Genomic DNA, 20552 nt, shown 5'->3' on the forward strand with positions numbered 1-20552 from the left:
AGACTGACCATCCTCAGACTGTTCCACCTTTGGTCAAGACCATATTAGGAAAGGTCTTTCTGTCAGGGGATCAAGTACCGGCAGAGCTTTCTCCCGAGAGGCAAACTGCTAGCACCAGTGGCAAAACGGCTAGGGCATCTAACATTCCTTGAGAAGTTAGTGCCCCATGACTGGCCCAACATACTGTCCTTGAGTACCCTAGTATCAATGGGACCCGAACAGAAGAGAGACCCGAGTTGGGGGGTGCTAGACACCAATCTCCTCCTCAGAGGAGTAGATCTCTCTCCTTCTCTGGATTTGTTGGTCTTCATAGGTGTATTAAAAGAAAGGAGGGTGGGTGTTCTCTGTTACACCTGACGGCAACCAGACTTTGGTCTGAATCCGAAAGGTGGTGCCACATAACCTTTGGGAAATGAGGACAGCTTGCATGACCCTCAAGTACTTCCATCAACTCCATTCAGGGCATTATGTAGTGCAGATGAGCATCAACACTACAGTAGTGTCCCACTTAAACTAGGAGAGACCTTGTCACAGCACCTGTGCCTGCTAGCTGAGAAAATCATCAGGTGGACGGAAGGGAATTTGGTAGCCTTAACAGCACTCTATCCCGTGCAAGAAGAACGTGCTTGTGAACAATCTGAGCAGGACTAGTCAGATAGTTGGCTCTGAATGGGCAATTGATCTGTCCACGACGTCCTTAAACCGGAACTTTCGGCGTACTTCTCATCAGTATCGGTACCACAAGCGTTCTTGCAGGACGCTTTTCATCACCTGTGGGACAAAATGGACGTCCATGTATTCCCTTTCTCCTGCCTAGTAAGGAGGTTATTGAACAGAGTAAGGGCATTCCAGATCTAGCATTGACCCTCTTAGCTGTGGCAGCATGCAGAGTGGTTTCTGGACCTTGTACATCTGCTCATAGAGGCACCGAGAGCTCCCTCCACTTCCCGAGCTACTCAGACAACCACATGAAGATTTTCCACCAAGCAATATTGCTATGTCTTCACACCTGGAGGCTATCTAGCAATTACTCGCAAGAGAGGCCTTTTGAAGCCGGTTGCTAGGCGCATGGCAAGATACCAACGGGAGTTGTTGTGAGCCTCTACGTCAAGCCTTGGATAAAGACTTGACTTTAAAGGCAGTTTTCTTTTGTCGTTGACTTCTGCAGGAAGAGTCAGCGAGCTACAAGGTCTTCCATATGACATCACCCATTCAGGGGGATGGCTGGCAAGTCACACTCAGTTTCGGGACCTTTCGGATTGGGAGTCTCCGATTGGTAACAGACTATACTGATCGACTGTTATTATGCCCTGTAAGGATGATGAGGTTATATCTCACAAGGATGAGAAGAACTTGACCCCAGTTCATCAAACTGTTCGTCAGCATGGGGAAGACCAAGAGAAGAATCACGAAGAACTCGATCTCATCTTGGATCAGACGAGTAATATAAAGGGCACAGGCCTCAGACAACTCAACAACAGGTAGACGTCCCCGTGCCCATGATGTCATTGCAAGGAATTTTTGTGTTCAACAGGTACTGCAAGCAGGCAGGTGGAAACATCAAACAATGTTCACCTCCCACTACCTGCAAGACAACCCTCAGGAGCCTAGACACATTCTCAATAGGTCCTGTGGTGGTTGCTCATAACGTGATCTAAACACCTCAGCTCCCTTGTGGGACAAGTATCAAAGGTTCGAGGGTGGAGGTTACCAGCAAAGTAAGTCTAGGATGAATGTGGCAGTGACTGGCCACTTCCTACTTCATCTTCCCCTCTTTTGGGGTGCAGCATTCAGGGAACTCTGCACAGCTGACCTCGTTCTTGTGTGGGTGAGTTTCACGCTCTTTGGACAACCTCATATACATGTATATGTTATGTCCCCGTCCTCCTGTCGGGGGTAGGTGGGAAGAAATATACATTAGTAGAGGGCACGGCCCGAATAGCTGCAATGTATGTTCCAACAGATTCATTCATTCTCCAGCAATAATTGCCCAGGCCGTTATCCTGCGAGGATAACGTGGTGCAGGATCCCTCAAGGTATCACTATACAGAGGCTGTTCCGGGACAGTTGCCAGGCAGTTGGTTTGGACTTCACCCACCTAAAGGTGAGTCTCCTCAGTAAAGAGCAGAAGGTTTGTATTTTGTACTGGAACAAACGACAAATTTGGAAGTAATTTGTATTTTTCCTAGCAATACAAACCTGGAGCTCTTAACGCCTGAAAGTCTGCCGCAATTACAAAAGTAATGGTTAGTACTGGTGTGAGTGGGAGGGTTAACCTACCCCACTCCCCCCCCCCCTCCTAACTAGCGGTGGGTAGTTACACCCTGACAAAAAGTTTATCGGCTGGTTTCAGCTTTCGCCGAAATAATTATACTTGGTAAAGAGCTCCAGGTTTGTATTGCGAGGAAAAATACAAATTACTTCCAAATTTGTCATATTCGACTTTTATATATACTGATGGCTCCAAATCCGATGCTGGCAATGGATTTCAAGTACAGTATATAGTAGTGCTTTTAATTGTAGAGGTGCACTTCCTATAGTATCCTCTATATTTAGTGATGCAAGAAATGTCATACAAGCTTTAGAAGTTTTGAATTCCAATAACTCTTTAGTTTCAAAGATTTTAGAGTGGCTTTTTATTATTGGAGTGAGGGATATAATAGTTTGATTTTGTTGGGTTCCAGCAAATGTAGGTGTGTCAGGAAATGAGAAGGCAGATTTACTGGCATGCATGTTTGGGCAATGTTCCACGCTGTGGAGTTGTCTAGGTATATTTCAGATAAAGAGTTATACATTAGCACACTCAGTTGCCAGAAACATGTAGGGTCAGAGTGGTTCCTATATCCTTGCGATGTGGAGAGGCTTCTTCCCCTGTGAGGTTTGCCAGGGATTGACCTATTTGCCACACGGCAAAACAGAAAGCACTCCGTGTTTTGCTCACCTGTTCGAGATTCCTTCCAACACCCTTGCGATCACCTAGACACGTACAGTGATACCTCGGTAGTCGAACGACTCTATACTCGAACAATTCGGAGTTCGACCAAAATTTTCGAGAAATTTTTGCTGCGGTGCTCGACCAAAAATTCGGTACTCGACCAGCCGAACACGTGACGACCGCATGGGCTTTGTGATGATCGCGCCATCTCGGCCACTCTCGCTTGTTCGGGAAGCATCAGTTCTCTCGAGAGCGTCACTCAGACAACGCGCGATCAGCATTCGTTGTGATTTAGTGATTTTCAGTGCTTTTAATTGCTTTTTTAGCTTTCATAATGAGTCCCAAGAAAGTAATGAGTGTTAAAGGGAAGGAGAAGAGGAAAACAGTGCGAACAACGATCGAGTTGAAGAAGGAAATTATAGCGAAATATGAGAATGGTGTACGAGTGTCCGATTTAGCGGTAGAATACGGAATGGCGAAGTCGACCATTTCTACGTTTTTAAAGCATAAAGAAATGATTAAGAAGGCGAATGTTGCAACGGGAGTTACGGCGGTAACTAAGCAAAGGCCACAAGTGATTGAGGAGATGGAAAAGTTGCTTTTAATATTTATTAAAGAAAAACAGTTGGCCGGGGAAAGTGTTAGTGAAGCGTTCATTTGTGAAAAAGCGTTGCATATCTATGAAGAATTAGTGAAGAAAAGTCCGAGTACCAGTGAAAGTGATTCATTTACATTTAAAGCGAGCAGGGGTTGGTTTGAAAAGTTTCGTAATAGAACAGGTATTCATCGTGTTACTAGGCATGGGGAGGCAGCTAGTTCGGATCAAATTGCAGCCGATAAATACGTGGGGGAATTCGATCGGTACATAAATGAACAAAATTTGATCGCACAACAAGTCTTTAATTGTGATGAGACTGGGTTATTTTGGAAGAAAATGCCAGCCAATACGTACATTACCAAGGACGAGACGAAGATGCCAGGTCACAAGCCAATGAAAGATAGGCTAACATTGTTGCTGTGTGCAAATGCAAGTGGCGATTGCAAGATCAAACCCTTGTTAGTGTACCACTCGGACAACCCCCGGGTGTTCAAACGAAATAATATTTGTAAAAGTGCACTACCAGTTATGTGGCGCTCGAACACTAAATCTTGGGTCACAAGACAATTCTTTACTGAGTGGATAAACGAAGTGTTTGCCCCCCAGGTTAAGGCTTACCTCATTGAAAAGAGCTTGCCAATGAAATGTCTTCTGGTTATGGACAATGCTCCTGCACATCCTCCAGGTCTCGAGGATGACTTGAAAGAAGAATACAGCTTTATCAAAATCAAATTCTTGCCCCCCAATACTACTCCCATACTCCAGCCCATGGACCAACAGGTCATTTCAAACTTCAAAAAACTCTATACCAAGGCCCTTTTCAGAAAGTGTTTTGAAGTGACCAGTGACACGAAGTTGACCCTAAAGGAATTCTGGAAGGAACACTTCAGCATCCTCAACTCTGTTAACATGATTGACCAAGCTTGGCGAGGTGTGACCTATAGGACATTGAACTCTGCCTGGCGTAAGCTGTGGCCATCATGTGTCACAGAGAGGGAGTTTGAAGGTTTCCAACCAGAGGCGGGTCCAAGCACTGCTACCCCTGTAATTTCTGATGACACTGATGTCGTTGAGGAAATTGTTGTCATGGGCAGGAGTTTGGGGCTTGAGGTCGACAAGGATGATATTGATGAGCTTGTAGAAAGCCATTCTACCGAGTTGACTGTGGAGGAATTGTTGCACCTGCAACAACAACAGCAGCAGGATCTGATTGTGGAGCAGGAATCTTCAGAAGAGGATGAGGTAAGGGAGGATGTTCCAAGTTCTCTCATCAATGAAATTTGTTCCAAGTGGGCAGATGTGCAGGCTTTTGCTGAAAAATACCACCCAGAAATTGCAGTAGCAAACCGGGCAGTGCATATGTTTAATGATAGTGTCATGTATCATTTTCGAAGAATACTGCAGAGGAGGAAGAAACAATTAACAATAGACCAGTTTTTCACAAAAGAAAAGAAAGCTGCTACATCAAAGCCTGTTTCTCCTCCAAAGAAGAGACAAAGAAGAGAAGAAACCCCTGAAATAGATCTGCCCACCCTTTCATTGGAGAGAGAAACAACTCCTGAAGGAGAACTACCCCGCCACATCATGGAAGGGGACTCTCCTTCCAAGCAGTAACCTCCCCCTTCCATCCTCTCCACATCCATCCCTGTATGCCATCGAACCGCTGCTCAAAGGTATGTTCACTACAGTACAGAAAATGGTTTAAAATTGTTTTATTTTAGTACAGTAAATGGTTTAAAATTGTTTTATAGGATTTTCTGACCAATTTCATACACATTTAGATAATTATTGTTGTTTAGGTACACGTTTTATTAATATTTTGGGCCTGTTCGAGTGCTTGGGAACGGAATAGAATATATACCATTATTTCTTATGGGGAAAAAAAATTCGGTACTCGAACAAATCGGAGGTCGAACACGGATCTCGAACGGATTATGGTCGAGTACCGAGGTATCACTGTACTCCTTTCCTTTGTTTAGCCTGGTCTGGTTGCTAATCAACTGTAAATTATTACCCCAGGGCTTGAGATGACTGTGGGGACTCCCAGATGGTCCCCTGCCATCTTGTATCCTGATCTGTTAGCCCTTCTAGTCCCAGTCCCAAGAGAACTACTCAATGGTCCATGCTCCTCTGTCAGCTGTACCTTCAGAGGTAATGTACCGCCAGTTTTTGAAGTCATTTGATCTTTATGGGTGGAGGCTGTCCTGTCTCCATTAGCGAAAAGCTTTTTGCTAGGAACTGCACTGATGTCTGGATAACTGCGACGGTCTTCTGCATGTGTCAATCAGAGGATGTGGGCCATCTGCAACTGGTACAGATTATGCATTTTCTGGTTGTCTTGATCGAGAAAAATGCCTCTCATGCCTCTCAGTCGAGACTACTTCAAAGGTCTTGGGCATGTCTATATATTGAAGGGTATAGACCTCAAGCAAATACTTTTATCCTCCTCTGGAAATGTTGCTGCTTACTGATGCATCGGAAGTAAGATTGGGCACACACTTGAGGAATTAGATGCCTCGGGGTGCTGGTCCGTGAAAGAGAAAAGCCTGCACATCAACCTGTTTAAGTTGTAGACAGTACTCTTGGTGTTGCAGGTATTCCAAAAACGTGTGATTGGCCACTTGGTAGCTATGAGCGACAACACTACTGTAATGGCAAACTATACATCATCAAGCAAGGAGGTACTGTTTCACAGTACCGCTTTGAGTTGGCAAAGCAGGCAGACTCTTGGATGCCAGACAAATCAGTGGAGCTGTCAGCAAGTTTTATTCCAAGTTCAGTTGTCAGATACAGGTAGTAGGAGCAGAGTGGTTCCTTCATCTTTTATTACTATTATTATAATTATTTTAATAATTATTATTATTATTACTGTATTATTATAATTATTATTAATAGCTAAGCTACAACCCTAGTTGGAAAAGCAAGATGCTATAAGCCCAAGGGCTCCAACAGGGATAAATAGCCCAGTGAGGAAAGTAAATAAATAAACTATATGAGAAGTAATAGAAAAATAGAATAAAATATTTTAAGAACAGTAACAACATTAAAACATATTTCATATGTGAACAATAAAAAGACACATGTCAGCCTGTTCAACATAACATTTTCAGCAAGTTTGAACTTTTAAAGTTCTACCGATTCAACTACCCAATGAGGAAGACCATTCCACAACTTGATCATAGCTGAAATAAAACTTCTATAATACTGTGCAGTATTAAGCTTCATGATGTAGAAGGCCTGATTATTAGAATTAACTGCATACCTATTACCTGTATTACGAACAGGATGGTACTGTCCAAGAAGATCTAAAACTAAAGTATGATCTGGAAAAATCTTATGCATCATGCATATTGAACTAATTGAATGACAGGGTCAGAGATAATATCTAAATCAGGAATAAGAAATTTAATAGACCGTAAGTTTCTGTCCAAAAAATTAAGATGAGAATCAGCAGCTGAAGACCATTCAGGAGAACAATACCCGAAACAAGGTAGAAGAAAGAATTAAAACACTTCAGAATAAACTGATCACCAAAAATCTTAAAAGACTTTATCTCAGTAAGACAATTTTTTGTGCAATTGAAGAAGAGACAGACCTAATGTGTTTCTCAAAAGTAAATTTTTTGTTGAGAATCACACTTAAAATTTTGAAATAGTCTTACAGAGTTAAAGAAACATCATCATTGCCGAGATTCAGATGTTCAGGAGCAACCGTCCTCGATCTACTCAGTCATACTTTGAGTTTTGTTTAGATTCCAACTTCATGCCCCATAATTTGTACCATGCACTAATTTAACTAGATCTCTATTAAGGATTCAAGAACCTCAGATATACATTTAGGAGATAAAAATGATGCAAACTGGTAGCATCATTTGCATATGCAACAAGCTTGTAAGGCCAAACCACATGTCATTTGTATATACTATGAAAAGTAATGGGGCAAGAACACTACCCTCAGGAACACCAGATATCACTTTCCTATACTCAACATGGTGCCCATCAACAACAACTCTTTGCAACCTATTACTTGTAAATTCGGTAACAATTCTAAGAAAAGACCCACCGACTCCCAACTCTTTGATTTTGAAAACAAGGCCTTCATGATTAACACAGTCAAAGGCAGCACTAATCATATGAAACTCCTGACCACATTCCAGATATTTCTGTACAGTATTGGAGAGTGTAAGAAGGGCATCACATGATCCAAGGCCTTTACAAAAGCCAATCTAGATAACAGATGATTGCCTTCCGCAAACCTATTTAAAAGTTCAAAAACTTTAGATGATATAGGAGTTATGGAAATTAGGCGGTAATCAGGTGGACTTGAGGTACCATAAACACATTTACATAATGGAGTAACATTACTGATTCTACATGGTCCTTAGTTCCGTAACTAGAATATAAACCTATGCTATTTATTAGGAGTATACTTTCGGCGAAGCTGAAAGGACGAGCCATTAAAATTTAGCGAGGGTTAACCACCCATCCCGCTAGATACCGGGGTGTTGGGGTTGCTTGCTACCCCTCTTACTCACACACCTGTGATTGAGCTCTCTTTGCTTTTGGCTAGGATGGTGAACGGTTGTTGCCGCTCTATCCTCGTAAATATTTGGACTGCCATTAATGGTATTTTGATTTCTCTTTTCAGTGTGTGTGTTTGTGTGTGTTGACTTCTGCCGGCCATGTGTACCTTCCCTGGTCCGGAGGGCCGCGCCTGCGGTACGTTCATGCCCGCCGAGGACACCGATCCTCACTCCCTTTGCTCTACCTGCAGAGGTCAATGGTGTGATGTGGATAACAAGTGTACTGAGTGTTGGTAGTGGTCTGCCTCCCAGTGGGAAAGGTTGGGGCTGTTGCGAAAGAAGTCTAAGGGGGACATCTCTCCTTCAAAGGTTTCTTTGAAGCCCAAGAAACCCAAAGCTGCTTCTTCCTCTTCATGACCTTCCTCTGAAGCTCCTACTCGTTTGGTCTCCTCCTGGGAACCTTTGAGTAGTAGCGCAGGCCAATTAACACCTGGACAACCTCGGTCCTCCAGAGACTGTATTGCTTCCCCTGGCGAAGCTGCCCATCCTCTCCCCCTGGGGGTTCCATGACTCTCTCTTTGTCGATGTGGTGTTGTCAGAGGTGTCTTCTTCTGCCTATACTGCCGACATTCCGGCCTTTCTGACGTGTCTGCTGTTGCCAAAGACTGCGCTTCCCTCCTACCGAACATCCTTTGAGGGGAAAGCGAAGTCCTAGGCGCGTCTCCTGTGAATGTTTCGTCCCCCTTGGGGGAGTTAGCGCATAGAGACTCCTCTTCAGAGGACTGCCACTGCTGCCCTCCTCTCCACCTCAGCGGTGTTTCTTCGCCATTGGTGAAGATGTGGCTCTTCAGCCTTGTCATCGCAGCCTTCTCATTCGACGTCTTCTAGCTCTCGACCTTTGCCTGCCTCCGGACCTTCTCCCAACAATGAGCTTTGGTTCTGGATTCTGCACCTGAGGATGGCGAGCGATCCCCTTCGGAGGATGTTTGTCCTTTCAAAGGACGCATCCTCTCACCAGCTCAACATCCTGCTGCGCGGTAATCTTTGAATCACTGACCACCTGCCCGTCCGTCTCCTGTCCTGTCTCTTGGTTCCCGACTTCCTACCGCTCGTCACTCTCCATCTCGCCCTATGCCTGTGGGCCGATTGCCTGTGTGCCAATTGCCCGCTCTCCTACCACCTGCGTGGCCTGATTGGTAACGTCTCTGCCTGGTGTTTGCCAGTCGTGGGTTCGAGTCCCGCTCAGACTCGCTAGTGCCATTAGTGTCTGCTACCTTACCATCCTTGTGAGCTAAGGTTGGGGGGTTTGGGGGGAGCCTATAGGTCTATCTGCCGAGTCATCAGCAGCCACTGCCTGGCCCTCCCTGGTCCTAGCTTGGGTGGAGAGGAGGCTTGGGCGCTGATCATATAATATATGGTCAGTCTCTAGGGCATTGTCCTGATTGCTAGGGCAATGTCACTGTCCCTTGCCTCTGCCATTCATGAGCGGCCTTTAAACCTTTAAACCAACCGCCCACATGCCAACTACCCGCGCACCATTTGCCTGCGAGCCCTTCTGCATGCCATTCACCTGTGTGCACTTTTCAAAGTGTGCCTTCCTATCATCGCCGACCAACGTGTCGTTTGCCAGCGGGCCATGCTCCTTCTAAGCACCATTCTCCCCGACAACTCATGGTTTTGGATTGCCATTCGCTTGGATGTGCGTCTGCTACCCATAGCCAAACCTCAAGGGAATCCTCTTGAGTTTTCTGCTGTTGGTGCTCGCCAACTCTCTCCACGGCAACAGTTACTTAACCATCAGCGTTCGCGTCAACGGATCTCCTGACAACATTCTCATCATCAATCGTCGCCTGCGTATCAATGATCACCGACGCATCAACCTGCTCAAACGTGCCAACGTTCGCTAACTTGGCAACATTCGCCAGCTCACCATCGCACGCCAACGCTCATGCATTCATCAGAGCGCCACCGCTCGCATACCTGCAAATGTGTGCCTACTCTCCCGAGCTCTCCCCATCAACAGTTGCAGATTAGACAGCGCTCATTGACATGTAAGCGCTGTATTCATCCTCCTCCTCTGACTTACAGGAAGTCGCGCCATCTAATGGAGGATCAGGTAGGTGTCCACAAAGACGAGGATCAGGAACGGAAAGGTAGGTGTTTGGCCTCCAGACCATCAGTCCTTTCACCCAGGAAGGGCAGTCTTTTCCCACAGGTCTCCATTTCCCCATTCCCCTCCCCACAAACGCATTACAGTGCGCCCTCCGGGGAAAGAAGGAAGGGGCGCTTTCGGGGGAGTTCAAGATCCCGATGATTCCGGCTCCAAAAGTGGACCCACGGTATCAGACAGTTCCAGAGAAGACACCCGTTCAGGGGATATTTCCGACAGTACCAGTGTCGGCAAGATGCCCTGGTTTGATGCCATGGTCAGGGGAGTAGTGCAAGATTTCGGGCCTGCCTTCACAACTCGCTCTTTGGAGGCCTCTGCTAGCCTTCAACACTAGCAGAGTCCCGGCAAAGAACCTTGGCTGCCTCTCCCCTGAAGGAGGAAAAGAGGAGTCTCAGATACCATCTCGTCCTCTAGGGTGAAACTGACTCCCTGTGAGGCCTTCAGCAAGGCCAAACCTCCCTGGTAATCCTCCCAGATGTTCTGGCTCACTGCCACCCCAGTCAAGGGAACCTCACAAGAAACTGTATCAGTCTCTTCCCTTCCACTTTCGAGAGAAGTCTACCCTCGTGAGGAGAGCAAGTCCCACCAGGACTCTCTCCTCCACAGGGCCTTGACATGCCGGCCCTACAGACCACCAGCTCCTCAGCAGCCTAACCTGCCCAAAACCTCTACGAGTAAGATGGCAGCTAAGAAAACTGTCTAAAAAGTCCTTTCTTACCAAAGACAAGAAAGGCTCAAAGTCCTCCATGGGAGGAAAATATCCTAGAGGGAATGGCTGTGGCCGTAAACTCTAGGATAGGCACTCCCTCTGCTTGTCCACCAGTGGGAAGATGCCTACAAAGTTGCTGGAACAGGTGGAAGCCATTGGAGCCGATCCCTGGGCAGTATCCGTGATTTGTTCAGGGTATCGCGTCCCCTTCATGCTATCTCTCTCTTCCCTGATCAAGGACCTAGTGTCGATAGGACTCCTTTGCGATGGGCTCAGCAAAGGGGTTAGCTCTTCGGGCAGAAGTCTAGACCATGATGGAGAATGGCGCTCTCCAAGAGGTCCTTGACGACTCCCCAGGCTGCTTCTGTTGACTTTCTTGTGAATAAAGCGTATGGAGGCTGGAGACCAGTCATCAACCTCTTAGTTCTGAACAAGTTTGTCAAACAAACTCCGTTCAGCATGGAGACGGCAGACACAGTCAGACAACCATTAAGACCACAGGACTTCATGTGCACACTGAACTTAAAGGATGCGTACTTCCAGATCACAGTTCATCCGTCTTCCGGGAAGTACCTAAGATTCAGCCTAGACAACTGGAAATACCAGTTAAGGGTATTGTGCTTTGGTCTCTCCACAGCACACTAAGTCTTCACCAGAGTGTTCGCCCTAGTGTCATCTTCGGCAAACAGGATCGGCATCTGTCACCTCCGTTATCTGGATGACTGGCTAATCCTAGCAGACTCGGTGGCAACCCTTCTTCAGCACCGAGACAAACTTCTGAGGCTTTGCCAAGATCTGGGGATCATGGTAAACATTGAGAAGTCCTCCCTGCTTCCCACTCAAAGACGGTATACCTAGGTATGGTCATAGACACCAATCTCCACAAAGCCTTCCCATTAAATGATAGGATAATGAGGCCGAGAAAGATCTCAAGACCCCTTCTCAGACGAGAAGAACTCCCGGCCCAGAAGTGGCTATGTCTCCTCGGACGCCTATCATCCTTGGCCCATCTAGTTCCCAACGACCGCCTCAGAATTCGATCCCTCCAGTGGTGGATCAAGGTCAGGTGGAATCAAACGTTCTATTCCCCTGACATTTTGATCTCCATGGGACCAGAGGAATGGACGGACCTCGAGTGGTGGGTGGCAGATGAGAATCTGTGGAGGGGCGTAGATCTTCTCGTCCTCCCCCCAGACTTGAATCTGTTCTCAGATTCTTCAAAAGAATGGTGGGGGGCCCCACGTGCTGTACCACACGACCTCAGGCCTTCGGTCAGAGTCTGAAAAACACCTCCACATAATCTCTTAAAGATGAAGGCTGTCTTTCTGGCCCTTCAACAGTTCCATCAGTTCCTGGCTGGCCACTCAGTGGTGGTGATAAGCGACAACACCATGGTAATGGCTTACATCAACAAGCAAGGAGGTACATTTTCGCAGCCCCTATCCCATCTAGTAGTAGAGATACTGAGATGGGCCGAGAACAATTCAATACCACTATCAGCACGCTTCATTCCAGGCAAAAGGAATGTGCTCGCCGACAACCTCAGCAGAACATCTCAGGTAGTGAATACCGAATGGTCTTTGGATCATCTAGTTGCCAACAAAGTCCTGACTTTGTGGGGTTCTCTGACGGTGGATCTCTGTGCAACGGCCCTGAACTTCAGGTTCTTGTTGTACTGCTCCCCAGTCCCAGATCCCAAGGCTCTCTGGCAAGATACATTCCAACAATGGTGGGACAACATCGTTTACGCCTTTCCCCCCGTTCTGTCTGATGAGGAGGGTACTCAACAAGGTCAGAACATCGGTCAACCTCTCAATGACCCTCATAGCTGTGCTCTGGCATCATGCAGAATGTTTTCCTGGACCTTCTGCAACTCCTGACTAAGCCTCCAAGAGAACTCCCTCCACAACACAATCTACTCAAACAACCACACTTCAACATCTACCACAAAGACGTAGCTTTGCTATGACTTCACGCCTGGAGACTATCCAGCATCTCCTCACTCAGAGAGGATTTTTGCAACAAATCACGAACAGGATGTTTGGATACCTGCGGAAATCATCAGCTTCAGTCTACCAGGCAAAGTGGAATGTCTTCTGTGGTTGGTGTCGTGGAAGGGGTATCTCTCCACTCGATGTCACTATTCCAGCTATCGCTCAGCCTTAAGCCTCACCTCAGACTGAATGGAATGGACATTTCCTGATCACTAGAACTTTCTTTACTCATACAGAGTTACGAACTTACCTGTCCTCAGTTGGATGTGAGACCTCCCCCATGGAACGTGGTTCGAATTCTCCGGTCTCTGAAGAGGCCTCCCTATGAACCATTATGCCAGGCAACAGATCACCACCTCACTTGGAAGACAGTGTTCCTGCTCACTTTAGCTTAGGCCAAACGAGTCGACGAACTTCATGGTCTCTTACACGACATCACCATTCAAGGTGATGGAGAGAGGTAACGTTCAGCTTCGTCCGTAAGTTTGTTGCCAAGACTCAGAATCCAGAGGTGGCTATCCTAGATTCAACTTGTGGATTATGAGTCTCCGCTCTGTAACACGACTGAGACCATTCTTACATTGTCCAGTGAGGAGTTTGAGGGTTTACCTCAATAGAACAGCAGCAGCCCATCCCCAAGTACCTGCACTGTTCATCTGCACGGAGGAACAAGAGGGGGATCACCAAGAATGCCATCTCTGCTTGGATTTGCAGAGTCACAGACCATGCCCTGAATCCAGATCCTCCTCTGTCACGTCGCCCCAGAGCCCACGATGTCAAGGGCCTAGCTACGTCCCTAGCCTTGAAAAGATTACCCTGTGACGCTGGTTTTACAGGCTGGGGTGTGGAAATGCCAAACAACTTTCATAGCCAATTACCTGCAAGACATGACCCACAGGAGGCTTGATACGTTTTCTATCGGCCCTGTGGTGGCTGCACAACGGCAGGTTTAATACCTCAAGCTCATTGGATGTAGCAGAAGGTTGAGGGCACTGTTACCCTTTTTTAGTCTGTGTGAAAGAAAAGGTATGACTGGCTCTTATTCTTTTCTTCATCCTCCCTTTTCTTGGGGAAAGCAGCTGCCTGGATTCTCTGCACAAGCTGACCTCAAACCACTGAAGGTAAACCATGCTCCCTTGTGTATCTAGTATTGTGTCAATACTGTTGCGTCCCTATACCCTGGTGAGGTGGTATTGGGGAAGTCTAGGTTACAAGAGATTTTCCTATAAAGACTCAAAATAACTTTTACCTTGACAGTCAGACTGCTTGTCTCAACACTGCTTGTGTAGGCCTCAGACCTTGCGCAGCAAGGTTTAGCGAGGTGTTAGGGACTCATTATATTTGGTACCAACCTACTCAAGGTAAGGAGCCCTGGGGTAAAGTGAAGAGCCAGATTGGCAGGGATGTCCACCCTCCTAATGGGTGAATCACCCCTAATAAATAGCGTAGGTTTGTATTCCAGTTACGGAACAATTGACAAATTCGGGGCTTAATTTGTATTTTTCGTAACGATACAAACCTTTACCTATTTATACAAACTTACCCGCCAATCCTATCCCATGTGAAGTCCTACCTCTGACCAAAGTGAGCTCACAGGTGTTTGAGTGGGAGGGGTAGTGAGCTAACCCCCCCCCTCCCCGCTAACTACCGGGATGGGTAGTTAACCCTCGCTAAATTTTAATGTCATTCTTTCAGCTTTGCTGAAAGTAATACCCCTAATAAATAGCTAAAGGTTTGTATCGTTAGGAAAAATACAAATTATATCAGAAATTGTCATGTTCTGGCTAACTTGCACAAAATAACAGATAACTTTGGAGCTAAGACATGTGCAGTCTATAAAAAACAAAAGAAAAATATAATTTGGTTCTACACTTCTATAACCATCAAGATCGCTTTAATTTCACAATATCGAAAAGCTTAACTAGTTAGTTTAGTCTCAGGAAAATAGGAATGAGGAAGATCAAGTTTCTCAATTACTCTGCTTACTGTTGAAACGCATCAGCCAATCTGGTTTAAATAAAGGAGGAACTGTTGCATCTAAACCAAAGAGTACATGTAATGGTAGCCCAGCACTCATGTTCCTGAGTTGTACCAGAAAGGGATTCTTTTATGGTTAAATGGTATTCCTTTTCAGTTGGAGCATAAACTCTCTTAGAAAAAGTCCTAAGCTGAGGATAGTAATTTCAAGTCAGATCTGATCTGTTACCCTTCCAAAGATGAAAGGCCTCCTGTTTTTCTAAATAAGAAAGTCCGCAATCATCATTGAACCAGGGTTTGTCTTCCACTCGGTACCTAAGCACACGAGAAGGGATACGCCTATCAATTATGTCGACTAGATTCTCATTCAAAGGAATAACAGCATCAACACTATTATACAATTATGATCAATTCATGCCCAAAAGATCACTCAAGATACCAATCCAATCTACTTGAGATTTTATATAAATCTTACATGAGTATGATACATCAGGGACAGGCTGCTCAGTCTTCTCTTCTAATGAAATCAAGGCATGATCAGTTGTCCTAACTGGAGAACCAGCCTTACTTGTTATAATGTAGTGGAGTCGGTGTATACGAGGTCCAAGCAGTTACCAGACCTGTGAGTAGCTTCACTCATGATTTCCCAAAACCTGATTCAGAGGCAAAGTCCATAGCTCGTAAGCCATGGCAATCAGTTGGAGAAACAGAATTTAACCACTCCTTTTTGGTGAGCATTGAAATCAACAAAAACAAAAGGTGCTCCTCTATCATCTTCCCTTATGTTAGCCAAAATGGTAAGAAGATAATCAATGATAGAATCATCCATGTCTGGATTTTGGTAGATTGAACACAAAAAGATGATGTTATGCCTGCCACAAACTTTTATTACCTGAAGCTCATGACATTTACATTCATAGCATGACTTATGAGAAGCATGGTATTCAGTCCTAATATGCACCACCATTCTCTTGGCCCTTGAAATGGCATCCCGTTACAAAATTATTGCTTTCTCAAAATCAGCGATAAGTAGATAAGTGCTTCATATCAGAAACCAAAGTTTCTGAGCACAAAAGGAGTTTCAGTGGCAAAGAGTCTTTAACTTTGTGGGGTTCCTCGACGATGGCCATGTTTGCCACAAAGCTCAACAAGAAGCTGCTAGTATTTTGCTCTCTGGTCTCAGACAAATTTGTAGTACTAGAGGATGCATTTCACCTAGCATGGGACAACCTCAACATTTTTGTCTTCCCGCCATTTTACGCGAGTCCAAGGGTAGTCAACAGGGTACTGACTACCTCGAACCTCAGAGTAACCTTGATGGCTCCCAAATGGTTACAAGCTGAATGGTTCCTAGACCTAATAATGCTCTTGGTTGAGGTATTGAGAGAACTACCTGAATTGCCCACCTTACTTGGTCAGCCCCATCAGCAAAGGCACCACAGTTTATTTCCATCCTTGTCACTTCATGGGTGGAGACTATCCAGCATGTTTTCTGTAAAAAGCTTCTTAGGAGGTACTGCACAAGAGATGTCTGGATACCTCCTCAAATCCTTTACACAGTCTACCTAATAAAGTGGGCATCTTCTGTGATTGATGTCATAGAAAGAATACTTCTCCGGTCAGAACCTCCATACAATTAATAGTAGATATTCTCATCTACCTTCACCGGGAGAAGCTCCCAGTCTCAGCGGTGAAATTATATCGCTCAGCCTTTAGCTAAGTCTTTAGACTGCCCTGCTGAGACCTTTCATCATCATGGAAATTGTCACTGCTCATTAGGAGCTTCGAGCAATCCTGCCTTTTAAGAGAACTCAAACTACCTGAATGGAACGTCACTAGAGTTCTCAGGTCTCTGAAGAGGGCTTTGGACAAACCTTTGTGGCAAGCATCAAGACAATGATCTGATTATTAGTTTTCTCGCTTGCCTTGGCAGTGGTGAAGTGAGTAGGCAGGCAACCATCATGGTATCTCACCTCTTGTTAGTCATACTGATGGATGGAAAAAGGTTTCCTTTACCTTTATACCTTAGTTTGTGGCTAAAACTCATAACCCAGGTTTAAGATCTGTATCTCATTACTTAGGGATGTGGCTGATGATCTGGATGATTTGCATCTTTGCCCTGTAAGGGTACTAAAACACTACCTGAAGCAAACTTTGTTCTTCAGACCACAGCTCCAAAACCAATTTATTAGCTCGGGGAAGTTTAAAAAGATCTCTAAGAACACCATCTCCTGCTCTAGGGAATCAATAAAGGTACACAACCCTAATCAATGGAAAAACCTATGCATACAGAAACTCATGAAGTTAGGGAGGTTAGTACAACACTAGTCTTCACATAGAACCTGTCAGTTGAGTAAGTCTTGAAAGCAGGTGTTGGAAACACCAGACATCTTTTACAGACCACTACCAGCGGGAATGTATCCACAAGTCCTCTATCACTTATCCCTGGGACCTGTGGTAACTGCTCAGCAGATTGTATATTGTACCTAGCTCCTTCACCGGACAAGTAGCATCTCATCTAAGATAGCAGTGTGATATTAGTTTAGGATGAGAGGCAAGAATATCTGCCGTTTTCTTCTCTTTCCTCTTCCTTGAGGTGCATCGGTCATGTCGTAATGTTGCTGGATCTTGGTGCAGGTAATATATCTAAGCCTTTCAATTTTGAATTAGCAATTCATTTCAGTTTTATATCTCAATGACATAAGGAACCCAGCCTATCTCTTGAAAGTTTTGCTCAGGTTAGGAGTCAATCCTGACAACTTGGGATTTTAAACCAGCCAGATTTGTTGTAAGAACTTCCTCCTTTCCAAGGATAATTCTATTAAAGGATGAGGGGTTGTACAGTATTGATGTAAGAACAAATCACAAATTTTTAAAAGTAATTTGCATTTATCCTGTTCAAACCTGAGTTCTTTAATTTACACTTCTGACCTCATCCCCCAACTCCTCCTAGGTGAAGGTCAAAGTGCCCACTCATTGTGTTGGCAGGGGCCGGGGCTTACCCTTACCTGCCAGTAACTAACCAACACATTGCTATAAATTTTAATAGCCAAGATTCAGCTTTGCTGAAATTGTACTTCTGCTAAAGGACAGGTTTGTAAAGTTAGGAAAATATAAATTACTTTAAAAATTTGATATTAGCATTCATTGTTCCATTTTTCTGGTAAAAATTTGATATTAGCATTCATTGTTCCATTTTTCTGGTTTCCACATACCCTCATATTCTTACTCATGTACATTTGCTAAATTTTCGACCAGTTTGTGTGGTTTCCTTTAAATATCGCCAATTGGGCGAGTATTATTTCTAAACCAAAATCAATCCCTACTTAATTGACAACTCATTTTCTTATATTACCACATTTTTATACTTCCATGAAGAAGTTTTAACAGCCATGTAAACAATACCACCTTGTTCCAGACCTCTCTTTCACACCAAACCTATCATCTTATGTACATACATACTCAAACTCATTTTACTTTCATCATAAAAAGTTTGTCACCTTCAGCACATTCTTAACACCATCAACATTGCCTGTTATTATATGTTCAAGTGAGGCAATTTACCTTCAATCCCAAAAAGATTCTTCTTCCAGCAGATAATTTTTATTTCAGTAGTGTTGTTATTAATGTTCTGTACATTTTGCATAGGTCAAGAGGTGTACTACATTAAAAAACAAGACCAGCTATTGCAAGAAACACAAAATGTTATTTCTGACTGCCAGAAGAGATTAAATACAGCCTACCAGGATTTAAAAGCTTTAGTGGAGGCAGAGGTATGAATATTTTTATGCTAAGGGTAGGACTATGTTCTTGGAATTTTTTTCTATCTTGAATAGGAGCCAGATTTTGCAGATAGAGAATATTTTACAGTCCATTTATTCTTATTTGAAACTAGTTCATACTGTGTACCAAGTACATTACAGACAGCAATAAAGATACCTTACAGTTTTTCTTTGGCACTCAGTTGCATTACTTGTTTAAATTTTCATTGATTTTAAAAAAGGCATTCTTTTCCCATCCTAATACAAGGACAGAACCTTTTGTCATCCATATAAATGTTAAAATCTTTCTCTGGTCTTATTGAAATACATATTGTATTTTATAATGATGAGGGTAATGAATCCATTTCTTTAGCCAATGCCATTCAAGCACTCTAAAATCAAATCAGCAGATAAGCTTGTTCTAATGTAGTAACTATTTTTTGTTGGCTCTTGTGAGTTTTACAACCAAATGAACTTGAACAACCTCATTCATGTCAAAACTTAATTCCTGAAATTACTTTGTCTTCAGATTAACTATTACTGTATTATCATTATTTTGTTATAACACTCCTATAAACCTTATGTTATTTATTAGGGATTATGTTTCAGCAAAGCTGGAAGAGTAGCCATTAAGACTTTTAATCGAGGTGGCAACTATCAAACCTGCAAGTTAGCTGGGCTGGGTAGTGAGGGGTAGCGTGGTTGCCAGTTACCCCTCACTCACACCTGTGCAGTCCAACCACTTTTTCTTTTGGCTTTGAGGAGAACTGACATATCCACTCTGCTCTCAAAGACTTATGGTCATTGACTTTAGTATTTCTTTTTCTTTTCAGGGGGGTGTGTACCTCCTCCTGCCGTCCTCATGCAGACTTGTCCAGGGCCTTAAGGTCGCTCCTGCGGCACCTTCATGTCCTGTCGAGGCCAACCCTCACTTGTTGTGTCCGACTTGCAGGAGACGTCGTCGGGACCAGGGTAACACCTGCGAGGAGTGTAGAGTGTGGTCTGCCTCCCAGTGGGAGAGATTTGGCTGTAAACGCAAGAAGTCCAAGAGGGATCATTCGCCTTCGTGGTCTTCCTCGAGGGTGAAGAAACCTCAGACTTCCTCCTTGTTGCCAAGACTCGAAATCCATGGGTTTCGGATTCTAGATTCGATTCCTCCTGGATAACGAGTCTCCACTCTGTAACTGGCGACCCAAATCATATTTGTTCCCACACATATATAAACCTTCGCTATTTATAATAGGGTATTACTTTCGGCGCAGCTGAAGGACGAGCCATGATAATTTTAGTGAGGGATAACTACCCCATCCGCTAGTTAGCGGGTGGGGGGTGGGGTAGACTGGCTACCCCGCTCACTCACACCTCTCGGCTGAGTAACCACTTTACTTTTTGGCTCGGTAGAGGACGGACATGCTGTCCTTCTCTCCCGCAAAGACTGCCCTTGATTTTTTTTTTTTTTTAGTTTTCTTGTGTGTTTTCATTTATCTTACATATATTTGAGTGCATATATGTATAAATGGAAATATACGTTGTTAGATACGGGTAACTTTAGTGCTGTTGACATCGTATCCAACTGCCTCCGCCGTAAGGTTGTCATTCGGCAGGTTCTCAGCACTGTCGTGTGTTTGTTTCATTACAGAATTAAAGTTTATAACAGTTCAGCTCCCTTTCGAGGAATTATCTTACAAGAAGGTGACTTATTCCCCGAATAGTTTATTTTGTGCAACGGAGCATGAATTGTAATTGATTACTTACTTTCTTTTCTTTTTTTCACAGGTAACAGCGACGTAGTACACATGTGGTAGCTCATGAGCTGCCTTCCTTACAAGGTAGCATTCGCTGTCAACCTTCAACTTGATGTTCCTCCTTCGAGGCTCTCTTCTCTC

At 44.4% G+C, this 20552-nt stretch overlaps 1 protein-coding gene across 1 annotated transcript in view; it reads left to right on the plus strand.

Moving 5' to 3' along the window:
- The window catches only part of Tbca (Tubulin binding cofactor A), a 67680-nt gene extending 48976 nt beyond the window's left edge, over window positions 1-18704 (plus strand). Inside the window, exon 3 of the mRNA XM_068383558.1 lies at window positions 18554-18704. Within this exon, the coding sequence (XP_068239659.1) occupies window positions 18554-18684 (131 nt within the window). The 3' untranslated portion in view covers window positions 18685-18704. The remainder of the gene's footprint in view (window positions 1-18553) is intronic.
- Window positions 18705-20552: the final 1848 nt, after the last annotated feature.

Source organism: Palaemon carinicauda, chromosome 11, assembly GCF_036898095.1.
Source record: "Palaemon carinicauda isolate YSFRI2023 chromosome 11, ASM3689809v2, whole genome shotgun sequence".
Taxonomy (NCBI): domain Eukaryota; kingdom Metazoa; phylum Arthropoda; class Malacostraca; order Decapoda; family Palaemonidae; genus Palaemon; species Palaemon carinicauda.